The 17,405-nt window shown below is 44.3% G+C and overlaps 1 protein-coding gene and 1 long non-coding RNA gene across 2 annotated transcripts in view; one reads left to right on the top strand and one right to left on the bottom strand.

Annotated features, from left to right (window-relative positions):
- The window catches only part of Nufip2 (nuclear FMR1 interacting protein 2), a 30,337-nt gene extending 27,236 nt beyond the window's left edge, over positions 1–3,101 (bottom strand). The window contains exon 1 of the mRNA XM_048365105.1: positions 2,722–3,101. Within this exon, the coding sequence (XP_048221062.1) occupies positions 2,722–3,001 (280 nt within the window). The 5' untranslated portion in view covers positions 3,002–3,101. The remainder of the gene's footprint in view (positions 1–2,721) is intronic.
- On the top strand, positions 746–17,092 carry LOC125365189. Its single transcript, XR_007213664.1, has 3 exons — positions 746–1,020; positions 10,116–10,118; positions 17,082–17,092. It is a non-coding gene; the product is annotated as an uncharacterized LOC125365189 (long non-coding RNA).
- The last annotated feature ends 313 nt before the right edge of the window (positions 17,093–17,405 follow it).

Raw genomic sequence — 17,405 nt, 5'->3', positions numbered from 1 at the left:
GGCTTGGGCGCTGTCCCTGGCTTCTTTTTGCTCAAGGCGCTATAGCACTCTACCTCTTGAGCCACAGCACCACTTCTGGCTGTTTCTGTTTATGTGGTGCTAAGGAATCGAACCCAGGCCTTCATGCATACTAAGCAAGCACTCTACCGCTAAACTGAGCTAAGCCACAGTTCTCAGATACCTTTTAAAGCACAGGTACTTAAGAAAAATGTAAACACTAAAACATTACCAGTACTCTTATTAAGGTGCCATGCTAATCTTACTTCAGCAAAACTTTTAGTCCTGATAAATCTAGCTTTGGATTAGAAACTGAAATTACTCAACCCATTTGGCTCCTGCGCCCTCTTCTGGGAAAAAACAAAAACAAAAGCAGTTAACTCTGGAGTTTTGAGTAATGTAATGGGTCTTCAAAAGCTCACCCAACATACTACAGATGTTTCAAAAATATTCTGGTTTTTAATTACTAGCATTGTACACACTGAAGCAACAGAGCTGTATAACCAAACCACCCATGAGATACTGCTCCAGCCGAATTGTTTATATTCCCTCATAATGTTAAACACAGTTTCTCTTCGGTTTTTGTAATTCCAGTGTTTTGAAGGATGCCACCCTGAATACTTTAGAGTTGTTTCTACATGTAGTGGAATCCTACAGGAGTAACACAATTTTTAAATCTGAATATTCCGAACAACTGTAAGGCAATCCTCTCACACCTTTTGAAAAATCTAGCATTAAACTTACCAAGTCTTTATAATGAAACACTTCACAGATATATTTGCTGATTTCCATACCATCAGTCCCTTATCACTCACAAAATGAAAAATTCAACGTTACAATTTGTCAAGTTATATTGTTTGCCAAAGAAAAGCAACTTTTCTCCTGACATGCTGGGTTTAACGTTCTCCCTTACACTTCCTTCATTTTAATTTACGAAGAAAACGTTTTTAAAATCTGCGTACCTATAAACTTCAGCTCATTCTCAAATATTTCCTCACGACTTATACCATTATGTATTGCCAAGTTTAATACCGTTCAAAACGCAAAAGCCACCTTTCATTTTTAACATGGCAAACAGTAGTGCCACAGACAAGATGCTGTAGTGATTCCAACCTCATGGATGAGACACTTCAGTTCACCCTTAAGGACAAGAAAGGGGTGAAAGAACTCCCTGTCCAATCAAACGTTTGTTTAATCGTTCCCCACAAAGACACTACCCAAGCTCGGAAGGTCATTGTCGTGTAGGGAGATGGATGGAGCGGGTTTTGTTGTCTTTTTTTTCTGTCCCCCCCCCCTTTTGAAGAAAATGAGCTGCTGGAAGGCCCAAGTGAAAGCCTCATAGGCGGAGTCGTGAACGAACCTGGCAGGAGACGAGGTTCCAGTGGCAGAAAAACTCGTGACCAGGGAACTGGGTTCCCGCTGGGTACCCCACCCGGCTTCAGGCACCGCCTCTACCCAAATGAATCCCCTGGCCGGACCCCCCCCCCACCCCCAACCTCCTTGCCTGGGAGGGGATGGCCGGCTGCGGCCGCCGCCCGGGCCCCCCCTCCCCCAACTCGGCTTCGAGGCCGGCTCCCCGCCCCGGCCGCCCGCCCGCGCCTCCCGCCGCACCCGGGAGCGGGAAACGCGGCCGGCGGCGCGCGGGGCCGAGCGCAGGCCTCTCTCTCCTCGTGGCCGCTTCCCTCCCCCACCTCAACCGCCCCCGCCCCTCACCCCAGGGACCCGCCCGGGGCCGCGCGGCCGCCACCGGGTTACACAACCCGGCGGGGGAGGGGCGGCGGCGCCCCCGCAATGCGTGCGGGGTGGGGGGGGGGGGGTGGAGAGCGAAGCGTGGGGCGGTGAGGGTCCGGGGGTCACGCCACCCTGCCGCCGGGTACCCCTCATCGACACTCTTCCTCCTTCGCCCCCCCTCTTCAGCGGGCCGGAGTCGGTGACAGAAATCGGCTTCCAACATGGCGGACAGGAAGCGGCCCCGCGAGGAGGAGAGAACATTCCAGCCGCGCCGGCTCCGGGGGGAGCGGGCCCGGAGCGCCGGCCTGAGGAGACGACTCCTGGGCCAGACTGAGGGGCCTGGCGTCCCCCCCCCCCAACCACACCCGCCACAGGCGTTTAGGACTGGAGATAAATCTGAGACGAGGGGTCCCAGCCGCCCTCCCCTCCTCAGACCGGGGAACCCCAAGGCCACAGGTGGGCCTGGGGTGGCGGGTGCGGGAGGACGCGTCCTCGGCTAGGCCCACCTACCCCACGCCCCGGCGCAGGCCGAACGGGCCCGCGACACCGCCTGAGCCGGGATTCACTAGGCCTGCCTGAGTTACGTACACCTTAAGGGATTTTTTTTTGGGGGGGGGGTAGGTTCACAGCCTCACAGCACCCCGAAATTAGGGCAAGTCCAAGGCGGAGAAGGTGAACCTGGAAGGGCTATGAAGGTTCGACTTCCAAGGCCGAGCCTGCGGGTTTTCCTCCAGCCCGGGTGGGGGCCGGGAAGGTCACGCCGGCCCGGTTGGGCCTCTCCCATGCTGAGGGGAAGGAGAGGCGCTGCAACCCCCAAGGCCAGGCCCCAACTGGGGTGGGGTGGGAAGATGAAAAGGCAAAGGGACCCCCCCGGGACCCCCCCCCCGGGATGTACACAAGCCCCGACCCCGTCCATGCTTTTCACAAAGCCCCACCCCCATCTCCTGAGCGCCCCCCCCCAGCCCCTTCCCCCACCCGTCCTCTCTCCCAGACCTGTTTTCTTCTTCGGCGTTTCCTGGTGCTGCTGGAGGGTGTGTTTCTGCTCATGTTTCAGCGGCTTTGGCTGGGCCTTGGGGCTGCCCTCGGCTCCATGCTGCAGGTACTGGTGAGGCTGCTGGTGATGGTGGTGGTGGTGGTGGTTGTGGTTATGGTTGTAGAAATAATAATGGTGGTGGTGGTGCGGCTGCTGTTGCTGCTGCTGCTGGGGGTGATGGTGCGGATGGTGGTGGCTGTGATGGTGCTGAGGCTGTGGCTGGCCGGGCTTCTCCTCCATTGAAAAGCGGCTAGGACTCCCCTGGCTTGAGGCTGCGGGCTGCTGCACCGTCAGGATCTGAGACTACTTCTCCGGGCTCTCTCAGTATATCTGAGCGCGTCTCGCCAGAGCACTGGTTAACCGAGCGATTCTGTGAGATGGACAGCCGGGCTCCAGCAATCAGGAGGCACGCTGTGCCGCAAGCCCCGCCCCCAGCCCAAATCCTCTTCCCTTCCCCTCCGTCGCTGCCTCCTGGCCAACGCCACTTACCCTATGCAACCTCACAGGGCCGGGCCTTCAACGTCAGCATTATGGCTCTCCGCTCGCTTTCTCTCCTTCACCACGCAGTTTGCCAACAGCACTTTCTACACTCTTCCCCGGCAAGCTAGCTCCTGTCGAGGGTAGCAGATTCAACGGGCGCTAGGAACTGTCTTGTTGGCTTTTTTTTTTTTTTATCCTTTTCCGGGTAACCAGAAAGGAAACTCAATTCCCTTAGCCCTGAGACCAGTAAAGGGGCGGCGATAGGAAAAAAAAAAAAAGAAAAAGAAAAGGAAATAAATACATTTTTAAGAATACAAGAGCTTCACAATTCAGTAGATCATTTTGTATTCTGGATTCATTTTGCTTTGTATTCATATGCTAATCTCTTCCTTTCCACGAAGGGATTATTGGGCTCCACAATGGGGTATCTGTGTAATTTTCTAAAAGGGCACAAAGGGTTTAAATCATTGTTTCTTTGTAGTTGGAGGCAAGGGAAAGAGGGAGGAATGAAAATCTACACTGAGGATTTTTTTTTTAAAATTAAACTCTGCAGGTGAGGTCAACTGTGGAACAAAAATAGGTTTTAGAATGTGAAGAGTTTGAAGAGTGAAGGAAAGGGAGAGAGAACACATTAAAAGTTTTTGAGTTTATTTTCCACTTACAAAATGTTGAAATTTAAAGAAATATTCTTGCGTTTAAGAAATATTCTTGCGTTTTACATTATTGGTTTACCTTATTACAGTCTGGTTGTTTAATTTTCGTTTTTCGTTATTATAAAAGTGATGTACAGAGTGGTTACCGTCTCATAAACCAGGTAATGAACGCATTTCTTTTTGTACAGTCTTTTTCTTTTTTAAGCAAATGTTCATGTTCTGGTCGTGGTTTTAAAGGAAAAAAGGTTGTAATTAGGGACACAAGGGTACTCCTGTGATAAAACATTATTTCTAGATAGTGATTTGCTTTGTTTTATTGCATTATCATTTGGTAAATGTAATATGTGTATTTGTCTATGCAATATGAGAGGAACTTTTAAAAATGATAAAATAGAAATAAAAAGTTATCATCTTGAGATTTTTAAGGACATCAATTACATCCATATTGCTGTGCATCCATCATCACTGTGCAACTTCAGCACTTTTTCCATCTTATGAAACTCAAACCTTTACACTAATTAAAGGATGACTCCTCTTGCCTTCCCCTCCATCCCATTTTTTTTCTAGGTATTTCATGTATGTAGACACATTAATAGTATATTACTTTTTGACTCCCTGTTTCACTTAACATCTTCAATGTTCATTTGTGTACCATTCATAGAATTTCTTTTTAAAACTTAAAAATGTTGCATTTGTGTGTGTACCATATTTTGATTATCCATTTATTTGATAATAGTTTTGTGGGTGGTTTCTTCAATATATATTTTACAATGTTTGAACTGTGACTTGAATTCCTACAGCAGGAGAACTTAAAAGAAAAAAGAAACTTAAGAACAAAAAAGTTTGTGCTTAGCCAGGGATGGTGTTACATGCCTATAATCACAGCTTCTGAACAGGCAGAGGTTGGGTGGATTCCAGTTTGAAACTAGCCAGGGTGGGGGAGTTCATCTCAATCAATAAAGCTATATTTGGTAGTGCATAGCTGTCATCCTAGGTAGGTAGATAGGAGACATAAACAGAATGAGTGTGGTCCAGGCCCTCCTGGGAATAAACAGGGGATTCTATTTGAAAAATAAAATAAATAGGAGATGAATAGAGTGCTTGCCTAACAAGCACAAGGTCCTGAGTTCATACCATAGTACTCAGAAATAAGAAAAAGAAAAGAAATAAAAACAGTTAAACACCTACCTGTACTTCTTTTCTTTAACTTGACTTTTCTAAAGTGATTTTATATAAAATATACTTGAGATTTGTCATACATTTGAAATATTCCAGTCTAATAGCAACCTAATACCAAACCTCTATGAAAAGAAAATAATTGAATCTACTTATGTCAAACTTTTTTTTTTTTTTTGCCAGTCTGAGTACTTGAACTCAGGGCCTGAGCACTGTCCCTGACTTCTTTTTCTTCAAGGCTAGCACTCTGCCACTTGAGCCACAGCACCACTTCTGGCCTTTTCTGTGCATGTGGTGCTGAGGAATTGAACCCAGGGCCTCATGTATAAGAGGCCAGCACTCTTGCCACTAGGCCATATTCCCAGCCCCAAACTTACTTTTTTTTTTACAAAACATAATCTACATTAGATAGAAAATTTAAGAAGGAAATACAGCATAAAACTGGTGAAATTAACAAATGCTTTTTTCTTTCCTGTTTTACAAAGGTTCTGTAATACAATTACTAATTTTTTATAATAAAGCCTTTTTTTTTTGGCAGTGCTTGGGATCAGACCTATCTATGGCTTTGCGCAAGCTAAGTAAGCATTGCTAGCTAGCCCAGTCCTAAAATCATTATTTTTAAAAGTGAAATTAGGCTGGAGGAATGTGGCTTAATGGTAGAGTGCTTGCCTAGCATGCGTGAAGCCCTGGGTTTGATTCCTTAATACCACATAAACAGAAAAGGCTGAAAGTGGCACTGTGGCTCAAGTGGTAGAGCACTAACCTTGAACACACAGAGGCTCAGGGACAGCTCCCAGGCCCTGAGTTCAAGTCCCCAAACTGGCAAAAACAAAAACAACCACCATGAAGATGTATCTGATATTAAGAGACAGATATACTGTGAAGCTAATGAAGATAGCCAAAGAGCTATATGTTTTTCTATTGTTTTGTAAAAATATATAAAATTTATATTTTTTCTTTTCTTAAATCTATCCAAAACCTGAATCTACCATTGTTAATATATTAATCTTATTCAGATGTGTTGTAACTTCAATAGGTACTGTAAAAGGTCACATAATGATAGAAGAATATTGACACTAATTCAAATGTAAAAATGAAATCAAATTATATCTATACATGTAAAAATTAAATTCAAAAACTATAAGGGAACTTGAAAATGAAAACAATGAAATGTTTTTCTTTATTTGTTTAGTTACATATACTTAGTGAGCACTTTTTTTTTTTTTCCCAGTCCTGGAGCTTGGACTCAGGGCCTGTCCCTGGCTTCTTTTTGCTCAAGGCTAGCATTCTGCCACTTGAGCCACAGCACCACTTCTGGTCATTTCTGTATATGAGGTGCTGGGGAATCGATTAATGAACACTTTTTATGTACCAGGTATTATATCTTTACTTGGATTTGTGGGTTTTCTTATTTACAAAGTTTTAGAACTTGATTAAATATATTTAAGGGCTGGGAACATGGCTTAGTGGTAGAGTGCTTGCCTGTCATACCTGAAGCCCAGGGTTGGATTACTCAGTACCATATAAACAGAAAAAACTGGCAATAGCCCTGTGGCTTAAGTGGTAGAGTGCTAGCTTTGAGCAAAAAGAAGCCAGGAACAGTACTCAGGCCCTGAGTCCCAAGCCCCAGGACTTGGGGGGGGGGGGTGGAAAGCAGGCTCTAAGTGCCAGTGGCTCACACCTATAATCCTACTACTCAGTAAGCTGAGATCTGAGGATTGAAGTTTGAAGCCAGCTTGAACAGAAAAGTCCATGAGATTCTTTATCTCCAATTAACCACCAAAAAAGCAAGAAGTAGAGCTGTAGCTCAAGTGGTAGAGCTCTAGTCTTAAAATAATCTCAGGGACAGCGCCCCAGCCCTGAATTCAAGCCCAGGACCAAAACATATACACACACACACACACACACGGCCCAAGCCCTGGGTTCAAGCCCCAGGACTACACACACACACACACACACACACACACACACGTATATATGTATATATTTGCAAAAGACTGTCTCAAATTTTAGGAAAAACATTTCACACAATTTTTCTACACCTTTTTTCTCCTACTTTGGGTATTATGACAACTTGAAAAATATGGAAACCTTTAGCACTTTGGGTTTTAATTTTCAGTATTTTGTAAATAGAGGATGAGGTGGGTAGCTTTAAATTTCTCTCTCTTCTCTTCTCTCTCTCTCTTTCTCTCTCCTCTGCCCTATCTTTCCTTTGTTTTTTGTAGTGGGACTTGAACTCAGGGCCTGGACACTACCCTTAGCTATATCTCTATGCTGGTGCTTTATCATTTTATCCACAGCTCCACTTCTGGTCTTTTGGTAGTTAATTGGAGAAAGCAAAGTCTCATGGACTTTCCTGCCTGCACTGGCTTTGAACCGTGATCCTCTAATCTTGACCTCCTGAGTAGTTAGGATTACAGGCATGAGCCACCACTGCCCTGGACTTTTGTTTGAAACAGTCTTCCTATGTAGCTGAGGCTGTTCTTTAAAATGCTATGTAGTCCAGGTTAGTCTAGAACTCATGATCCTCCTGCTTCAGCCTTTCAGGAATTACAAGTATATACTACTATGTCTGGCTCAAATTTCTCCTCCAATATTCCATCATCATATTCTCTACTCTTTCTTTCCAGACCACACCTTTATTTTATTATAATGAAACCATTAACAGCAGGAAATTTACTGAAATTTTCTACTTTTTCAACTGTAACAATTGACTATAACATTATAGAAATTTTAATCAGAAACAGTTTTATGTAGTTTTATATAAATGGAAATCAGCTCTGTGATGGTAGTTCCAGTTTCAAAATAAGGCAAATTACTGATAACATCCACTGTTCTATTTCAACAGGAAAAGAATTTTATTCATGTATATTTCTTTTAGATCTTAAAATTTTTGCTTGAAGACACAAACTTCAAAAACTTTCAAAGGAATTGTACAGAGGTATGGATAAATTAGGTTAGTCTTTTAATAACTAAAATATGGTGACTTTTCTGAATATAATTTTTTTGAAATGACATTTCCTATTATGAAAAAACTGTTACACAAAAAATGGAAAGAGAAACTGTAGAAAATGACTGGACACAAGTTTTATAGTTAGATAGAACTGAGATAAAGTCCTTATTATGCTTAGCTTGGTACCTTGTTTGAACAAATCACTTAACCTCTCTATAATTTAGTTCACTTGTGAAAAATAGGGGCAATATTAGAACCTAATTCATTAAGTTTATTGAAATTTAAATAAGATAACAAAATTGTACTAAGATGTAAATATTAGTGATACTAAATTATATATGTGCATGTGTGCGTGTATATGTGTAATGGTTTGATTTTTTTTTTTTTTAGGTAGAAATCTTTCTATGCTGCCTACACTGGCCTTATACTTCTAACAAGATGATTTTTTTTTTGCCAGTCCTGGGCCTTGGACTCAGGGCCTGAGCACTGTCCCTGGCTTCTTTTTGCTCAAGGCTAGCACTCTGCCACTTGAGCCACAGCGCCACTTCTGGCCGTTTTCTATATATGTGGTGCTCTATATATGTGGGAATCGAACCCAGGACTTCATGTATACAAGGCGAGCTCTCTTGCCACTAGGCCATATTCCCAGCCCGCCTTATACTTCTAGACCCAAGTAATCCTTCCACAGTCTTCAAAGTGTTGGAACTAGCCGAGTATCTCATGCCTGTAATCCTAGCTACTTAGGACACTGAGATCTAAGAATCACAATTTAAATGCAACCCAGACAAGGAAGTCCATGAGACTCTACCTTCAGTTAACCACCAAAAAATCAGAAGTGGAATTGTGGCTCAAGTGGTAGAAGCACTAGTCTCAAACAAAAAAGCTCAGAGATAATGCCCAAGCCCTGAGTTCAAGCTCTAGGACTGGCATAAAAAAAGTGTTGGAACTCTAGGCATATACCACTAGACCCAATTATGGTTTGGTTATTGACTGTCCCATAAAGTTTCAAGTTTTACAGGCTTGGTCATCAGCCTGAACACTATTGAGAGGTGGTGGAACATTTGAGAGGAAGTGAAGTTAGGTCATTGAGGGCATGCACTTGAAGGGGATACCAGGATGCCCCTACTCCACTCTATCCTTTCCTTCTCTGTGCTTCCTAAACCTGCCATGAGGTGAGCAGCTTGGCTCTACTAATGCTGCCTAAGTGATGATTTTCCTTACTAGAAGCCCAAAGCAACATAACTAAGCAATCATGGACTGAAAACATAAGCCAAAATGAATCTTCCATTTTTTTTGTTCAAATCACATGTTTTGTCACAGTAATGGAAATCTGCCTAATATAGAAAGCTGTACTTTCAGATATTGAATTAAGAAACTGAGCTTTATGGGGCTGGAGATATGGCCTAGTGGCAAGAGTGCTTGCCTCGTATACATGAGGCCCTGGGTTCAATTCCCCAGCACCACATATACAGAAAACGGCTAGAAGTGGCTCTGTGGCTCAAGTGGAAGAGTGCTAGCCTTGAGCAAAAAGAAGCCAGGGACAGTGCTCAGGCCCTGAGTCCAAGCCCCAGGACTGGCCAAGAAAAAAAAAAAAAAAAAGAAACTGAGCTTTAGAGGGGCTGGGAATGTGGCTTGAAGGGTTGAGTGCTTGCCTAGCATGCACAAAGCCTTAGGTTCAACCCTCAGCATCACATAAACAGAAAACAAAAACAGGAAGTGATGCTGTGGCTCAAGAGGTAGAGTGTTAGCCTTGAGCAAAAAGAAGCCAAAGGCAGTGCTAAGGCCTTGACTCCCAAGCCCCAGGTCTGGCAAAAAAAAAAAAAAAAGAAACGAAAAAGAAACTGACTAGGCCAATTTTCTTTGGCGTAGGCCACGTGGCTACTGTATATGTTCTTGGTACATTGGGTATTGTATATATGTCTGCCTGACCTAGGAAAGGGAAAGAAAAACAGGATGTAAGATATCACAAGAAATGTACACACTGCCCTACTATGTAACTGTACCCTTTTTGCACACCTTATCAAAAAATTTCTGTTTAATTAATAAATAAATTTTAAAAAAAAGAAACTGTGCTTTAGAGAATGTAAATTAGTAAGTTAACCAATAACAGAATATTTTCTCAAGTTTTAAAAGGACAAACATATATTGGCAGCTGAAATTCAGGAAGACATTAATAGTAGTCCTAATAGTAGTCTTAATAGTAGTACTCTTAATTAATAGTAGTCTTAATAGTAGTCCTTTCTGAATAGTAACTTTGAAATTGACTTTTGTTTTCTTCTTTCTTATTTTCATTCATTGCTCATTAAACATTTACCACTTTTTTTTTATCAGTCATGGGGCTTGAACTCAGGGCCTGGGCATTGTCCCTGAGCTCTTCAGTTCAGGGCTAGTGCTCTACCACTTGAGCCACAGCACCACTTCCAGATATCTGGTGAGTAATTGTAGATTAGAGTTTCACAGACTTTGCTGCCTGGGCTGGCTTTTTGAACCACCATCCTCAGATATCAGCCTCCTGAGTAGCTAGACTTACAGGCATGAGCCACTGGCACCTGCCACGTTTTTTTATTTTATATTATTAAGTAGTTGTACAAAAGGGTTTCAATTCTGTAAGTCAGATTATTAATATGATTTCACCCCTTCCATCCTTCTTTCTCATCTTTCCCCATCCCAGCTTGACCCTCAAGTTAGGTGGTTTAATTTTTGTATAATGTACACAATATAATGAGTGTATTTGCTCACTCTTCCTCCTATTTCTGTGCTCCTTCTCTCCTTGCCTTCCCTTACCCGCCCCCCCCCCCCCAGAACAGATATCAGCTTCCTGGCATTGTTTTGTTTTTTTGGCGGGGGGGGGGTGTGGTGGTTTTGGGTTGTTGTTTTTTTTTGCCAGTTCTGGGGCTTGAACTCAGGGCCTGAGCACTGCTCCTGAGCTTCCTTTTGCTCAAGACTAGTACCCTACCACTTCCAGCTTTTTCTGTTTTTGTTGTTTATGTGGTACTGAGCAATTGAACCCAGGGCTTCATGCATGCTAGGCAAGCCCTCTACCACTAAGCCACATTCCCAGCTCATGGTATACGTTTTGTTAAATAGTTTCTTAGTTGTTCATAAGAGTTACACCATTGAACTCCTCCCCTTAAACATACTATCCTGTAGACAATTTGCTTGTGTATATATGCATATAGCCCTGTATAAATTTTCATAAATGTTTGTATTTTAAGCCTAACTTCCATGTATGAGAGAAACATTTGCTGTTTGTCTCTATCAGCCTGACTAAATTCATGTAACTTTTTTTTCCAGGTCCATCCATTTCCCTGCATATAACCAAATATTCTGTCTGATAGATGAGTAAAATTCCATGGTATGTATACACCAAGTTTTCTTGATCCATTCACCATTATAGGGAATCTGGCCACTTATCACTTTGGTAATAGAAGAAAAAAATTAAAACAATGGAACCTGGATGTAGCACTTGCTTAGTATGCACAAGACTCTATTGTCTATTTCCTATTTGTGGACCCTTGTTTACCTTAGACATAAAGTCTTGGAGTTATTATTATTTTTGCCCTCTTCTCTCTGAGAGATAATCATATAAAATAAAATAATTACTCTCACTCTTGTTGTTGTTGTTGTTGCAGAATTAGGGCTTTTTGCTCAATGCTTTGTGCAGTTGGTAACCACTTGAGCCATGATTTCAGCCTCCTACATAGCTGAAATAATGGTATATGCCACTGCACCCAGGTATTGGTTGATACAGGATTTTGAGAATTTTTTTCCTGGGCTGGCCTTGAACTGAAAATTCTCATAATCTTAGCTTCTAACTAGGTAGCATTACTGGTGTGAGCTACATAGGGTGACTGGTGAGCCTCAGACTTTTTTTTTTTGGCCAGTCCTGGGCCTTGGACTCAGGGCCTGAGCACTGTCCCTGGCTTCTTCCTGCTCAAGGCTAGCACTCTGCCACTTGAGCCACAGCGCCACTTCTGGCCGTTTTCTGTATATGTGGTGCTGGGGAATCGAACCTAGGGCCTCGTGTATCCGAGGCAGGCACTCTTGCCACTAGGCTATATCCCCAGCCCGAGCCTCAGACTTTTTGATGGAAATTTTTTGGCAATTAGAACACTGAAATTGAGCAAGGCTTGGTATTTCACATCTATAATTACAACTGCTGGGAATCTGAGGCAGGAGGATTGAGAATTCAGTCAGTCTGGGAGCTGGGAATGTGGCTTAGTGGTGAGGTGCCAGACTTTGAAGTCAGGCCCCACCACGTGAACCCCATTTTAGAATCGAACCCTGAGCCAATCAGATTTGTACCTGTGTTCTAATCTCGCTTGCACAGCTGATTGTTGTAACCTTGTTCTTTGCCTTTATAAGCCCTGTGTAATCACAGCTCGGGGCTTCCTCCTAACCTCTGCTGTGTCGGTGGGTAGGACGAGGCCCGAGTTGGCAGCTCGTTAAATAAAGCCTTGCCTTGCTTTTGCATTTCGGAGTGTCTGAATCTCGGTGGTCTTCTTGGGGGTGGTCTTGCGACTTGGCACAACATTTGGGGTTTCGTCCGGGATAGCCCCAGAGACCCCGAGATCCCAGACTCCGAAGGTAAGAAAACAACACTGTTCATTTGTCTTGTCCTGTAATTTGTCTGTTTTGCTTTTGCTTGTAGGGCGCGAGTCAGTTTGGTTTTTGGCCGGAACTGACCAGGAGGGCCTCCTAAACGAGACTCAACCCGCCCACCTTGTACTTGGGTCTGCTCCTTCTGCTTATCTGGCAGGAGGTTGTGGGCCAACTTGGGTCCACTCCTCCTGTACCCTGGCAGGAGGTTGTGGGCCAACTTGGGAGATCTCCAACTCGTAACTCGGGTCCACTCCTTCTGCACCCTTGCAGGAGGTTGTGGGCCAACTCGGGTCCACTCCTTCTGCACCCTTGCAGGAGGTTGTGGGCCAACTCGGGTCCACTCCTTCTTGCAGGAGGTTGTGGGCCAACTCGGGTCCATTCCTTCTGCACCCTTGTAGGAGGTTGTGGGCCAGCTTGGGAGATCTGCAACTCGTAGCTTTTCTTGTTCTCAGGCCTGTGTGTTTTCCTCCTTTTTTATTGTTTTGTTTTTTGTAGCCTTTTGGACTGAACTTCTGATCAGAGCTATGGATAACGTTCTATCTTGAGGACCTCCATCTAGCCCCCTAGACTTGATCCTAGCTCACTGGAGGGAGGTTAAGGAGATAGCTCAGAACCAAGGTGTGGCCCTTAAAAAGGAAAAGTGGATCACCCTGTGCAAGTCAGAATGGTCCACCTTTGAGGAAATTGAGGGAGCTTTGACATAGGGAGGAAGCACGGAGGAGGAAATGTTTCCCACTCCATACTCCCCATCCCAGTTAACTCTACAAGAGGAGGACTCTGAGGAAAATGTTTCAGCTGTGCCCTCCGCTCCGGAGGGTCCTGCCCAGTCAACTCGCCGGCGCCGACAGCCCAGGACACGGATGCATCAGCCCCAAGTCCAAGTCCTGACCCGCAGCCGCCGACGGGGTGGATGTAGGGCCAGCCCAAGCCACCCACAGGTGGCAGGGAGTGACCTCACCATGCTGCGCTCTCATTTCTGTGTTGTTTGTAAGTCTAACAGTCTTGTGTCAAACCTGCATAGCTCATTGGAAAGATGTAATTGCCATTCCAGCTTCTTTGTAGGTTTTTTGTAACAGTTTCCAGCAGGCCCACAGAGAAGCACAGGTGATTCCTACAAGTTTGTCAAGATCTAATACTGACCCTTAATAAGTTCCAGGTAAGAGAGCATGCTTAAAAACTACTTCTGTGTGGACCACCTTGTTGCTTATAATTGGAGTAAAGTGGCCCCTTATAAGACTCATTGATCTGAATCTGCGGTTGGAAGCCAGCCCGGGCAAAGAAAGGTCCCTGTGAGAGACTTGTCTCTAATCAGCCAGCAGAGTGCTGGGAACGGAGTGGTGTGGAGCTCAAAAGTGGTAGGGTGCTAGTCTTGAGCTGGAGAGCTGAGGGACAGCACTCAGGCCCTGAGTCCAAGTCGAAAGTCACTCCTCCTGGGACAAAAGTGATGGAGCATCCAGAGGCAGTAAGCCACTGCTTGGATGGCAGAGATGGTGTCAGATCCTAGAGTCACTACTGTTGGCCTTTCAAAAGTTAAAGCCGGGAAGTCCTAGAAGAATAGTTCATAAGCATGCCTTTCCAATGCAGGAATGCAGGAATTTACCAGTCATCTGTGATAGTGGTTAGTAAGGGTAAGTTTGTCAAATGAGAGGATAGATTAAAATCTCACCCCCCGCATTTACTCAAAGCCCTGACTGGCAGTGAGAATTTTAAGCTCATACATCTGTTTAGTAAAGAAAGCTTGTAGACCTGAGATTGTGTCCTTATTGAGATCTGTTAAAGGCCTGTCAGCTTGCCAATGCCCCCAATCAACAGATTACTAAAGGAGCTCGCCTCTATGGGAATAGGCCAGGTGTGTATTGGGAAGTAGATTTCACAGAATATTTGCTAGTTTTTGTAGACACCTTTTCAGGATGGGTTGAAGCCTATCCAACAAAGCATGAGACTGCGAATGTAGTGGCTAAGAAGATCCTGGAAGAAATCCTACCCAGGTATGGCTTCCCATCCACCATTGGGTCAGACAATGGACAGGCTTTCATCTCAAAACTAAGTCAGGGAATAGCTGCAGCACTGGGGACAGATTGGAAATTGCATTGTGCTTATAGACCCCAGAGTGCAGGACAGGTAGAGAAAATGAATTGGACTCTAAAAGATATGATTCTGCTTCTGTCCCTACCCCCCATTTATTCAGACCAGGGGACTGAAATCCTAAGAACCACGGTGGAAGGAACCCTGGACAGCATCGCCACTTGGGTTCATTGCTTCCACGCCAGGCCAGCTGACCCCTTTGCCCTGGATGACAACTACCGTGGTGGAACATGGGAGGTCTCCAAGCACCCAACTCAGCCGCTTCGCCTTCGCCTCAAGAAAAGAAAGTTAGACTGAATATTGTTATAATTTTCTTTTTGCCTTCTTTCCTTACTACCCTGGCTAGTGGCAGCTCACTCCAAAGTGAGGTGAATCCTGCAGTCCCTTGGTAAAGTAGACTAAGGTTATAGGTTCCTGGCTAGGTAAGGTCAACGCCCCTGAGTCAGCCTGAAGAAATTACAGAAGATGGATGATCTTCACCCATCAGCCCCCCTTTAAAACCGAGGGACCAGAGTTATTTTCGGATACTACTTTTGGCCCTACTGGCCCATGCCTTACCTCTATATCATTCCCTAGATATGCAAGCCATTGAAATGGACAGAATGGAGCCATGATTGGCTCCCAAGGTACCAAAAAGAAAAAGGGGGAAATGAGGTGCCAGACTTTGAAGTCAGGCCCCACCACGTGAACCCCATTTTAGAATCGAACCCTGAGCCAATCAGATTTGTACCTGTGTTCTAATCTCGCTTGCACAGCTGATTGTTGTAACCTTGTTCTTTGCCTTTATAAGCCCTGTGTAATCACAGCTCGGGGCTTCCTCCTAACCTCTGCTGTGTCGGTGGGTAGGACGAGGCCCGAGTTGGCAGCTCGTTAAATAAAGCCTTGCCTTGCTTTTGCATTTCGGAGTGTCTGAATCTCGGTGGTCTTCTTGGGGGTGGTCTTGCGACTTGGCACAACAGTGGTAGAGTAAATGGCCTAGCATGCATGAAGCCCTGTTCAATTCCTCAGTAACAATAAACAGAAAAATTCAGAAGTGTTGCTGTGGCTCAAGTGATAGAGTGCTAGCCTTGAGCAAAAAAAGCTCAGGGACTGTGGCCAGGCACTGAGTTCAAGGCCCAGGACTGACCAAAAAAAAAAAGTCAGCCTGGGGAGAAAGTTCTCAGACACTATCTCAACCAATAAAAAGCTAGCTTCAGTGGCCCACCCTTGTTATCCCAGCAATATGGGAAGTGTGAATAAGAGTATCATGGTCCAGGCTGGCCTGGATCAGCATAATATTCCAAAAATGAGAGCCAAGTGCTGAGCCAACTGTAGTCCTAGATACTCACGGAACTGAGATCTGAGGGTTGAGGTTCAAAGCCAGCTCTGACAGGAAAGTCTGTGAAACTCTTAACTCCAATTAACCACCAAAAAGTCAGAAGTGGAGCTGTGGCTTAAGTGATAGAGTGCTGACTTTGAACTATAGTCCTCAAATCTCAGCCTCCTGAGTAGCTAAGATTACAGATGTGAGTTACCAAACCTGGTTTTTTGGGGTTTTTTTTTTTTTCCTTTTTTTGTATTGGTCAATCATGTGGCCTGAACTTAGGGCCTGGGTGCTGTCCCTGAACTTTTCCACTTTGGGCTAGCATCTACCATTTTGATCCACAGCTCCACTTCTGGTTTTCTGGTGGTTAATTGCAGATGAGTTTAGAGACTTTCCTGCCTGGGCTGGCTTTGAACCATGATCCTTAGATTTCAGCCTCCTGTGTAGGCATGAGCTACCAGTACCCAGATTTGGTTTTTTGTTTTTGCTTTTGCCAGTCCTGGAGCTTGTACTCAGAGCCTGAGCACTGTCCCAGGATTCTTTTTGTCCAAGGCTAGCATTCTATCACTTGAGCCACAGCACCACTTCCAGCTTTTTCTGTTTACCTGGTGCTGAGAATCCAACACAAGGCATCCCACATGCTAGGCAAGCACTCTACCACTAAACCACATTCCCAGCCCCCCAGCTGTTTTTTTTTAATTGCTTGTTTGCTTTTTGTCTTTTTTAATCACTCATCTAAGACTAATGACACAGAGCCATTTATCTCCATAGGCTGAAACAACTACAGTGTCATGGATCTTAGTGAAAACAATATTATCCCCCATGCTCAGGAAAATTTCATACTGAATTTTATAGGAATTTCATAAGGAATTAAAATCATAAACTTAGAAAGGATTAATTGCATAAAAAGAGTTGACCCTGGCAAGCTTTTTCCTAAGCATGATGAGGCTCTCTTTATTCTGAGATAGCTATACGGATGTTTTGTTTTGCACACTTTCAAATCATTCTACAAAAATAGACAACATCTGCTGTCTATGCTAGCCAGAAGCACAAGAGTTGTTTATGAAGGCATGATTAACCCTTTCAGAGGTCCTCATTTCCATGAAAAGAAGACTCAAACTAATCAGATAAACCTGGCATAGTAATTTGACCTAAGAGAAAAGAGGGACTGCATTGATCATTCTGTTTAATCTTATATAGTATGACAGTGTCCAGAGTTAGTGACTTCCAGCTACACTTCAGAACTGCTTTGCAATTCCAACTTCCCAGCAAGCAGGCCTCATTTCTATCCCTCAAGTAGACAGTCTTTAGGCTAGCTTGAAAGTGCTCAAAGTTGTAATAGCATTCAGGCAATTATAGAAAACCCTTAGATTTCCTTAGTGTCTATCTTTG

Source organism: Perognathus longimembris, chromosome 17 (genome assembly GCF_023159225.1).
Source record: "Perognathus longimembris pacificus isolate PPM17 chromosome 17, ASM2315922v1, whole genome shotgun sequence".
In the NCBI taxonomy this organism is placed as follows: domain Eukaryota; kingdom Metazoa; phylum Chordata; class Mammalia; order Rodentia; family Heteromyidae; genus Perognathus; species Perognathus longimembris.
The sequence above is the reverse complement of the archived record's forward strand: the minus strand, read 5'-3'. Positions and strand labels throughout refer to the sequence as shown.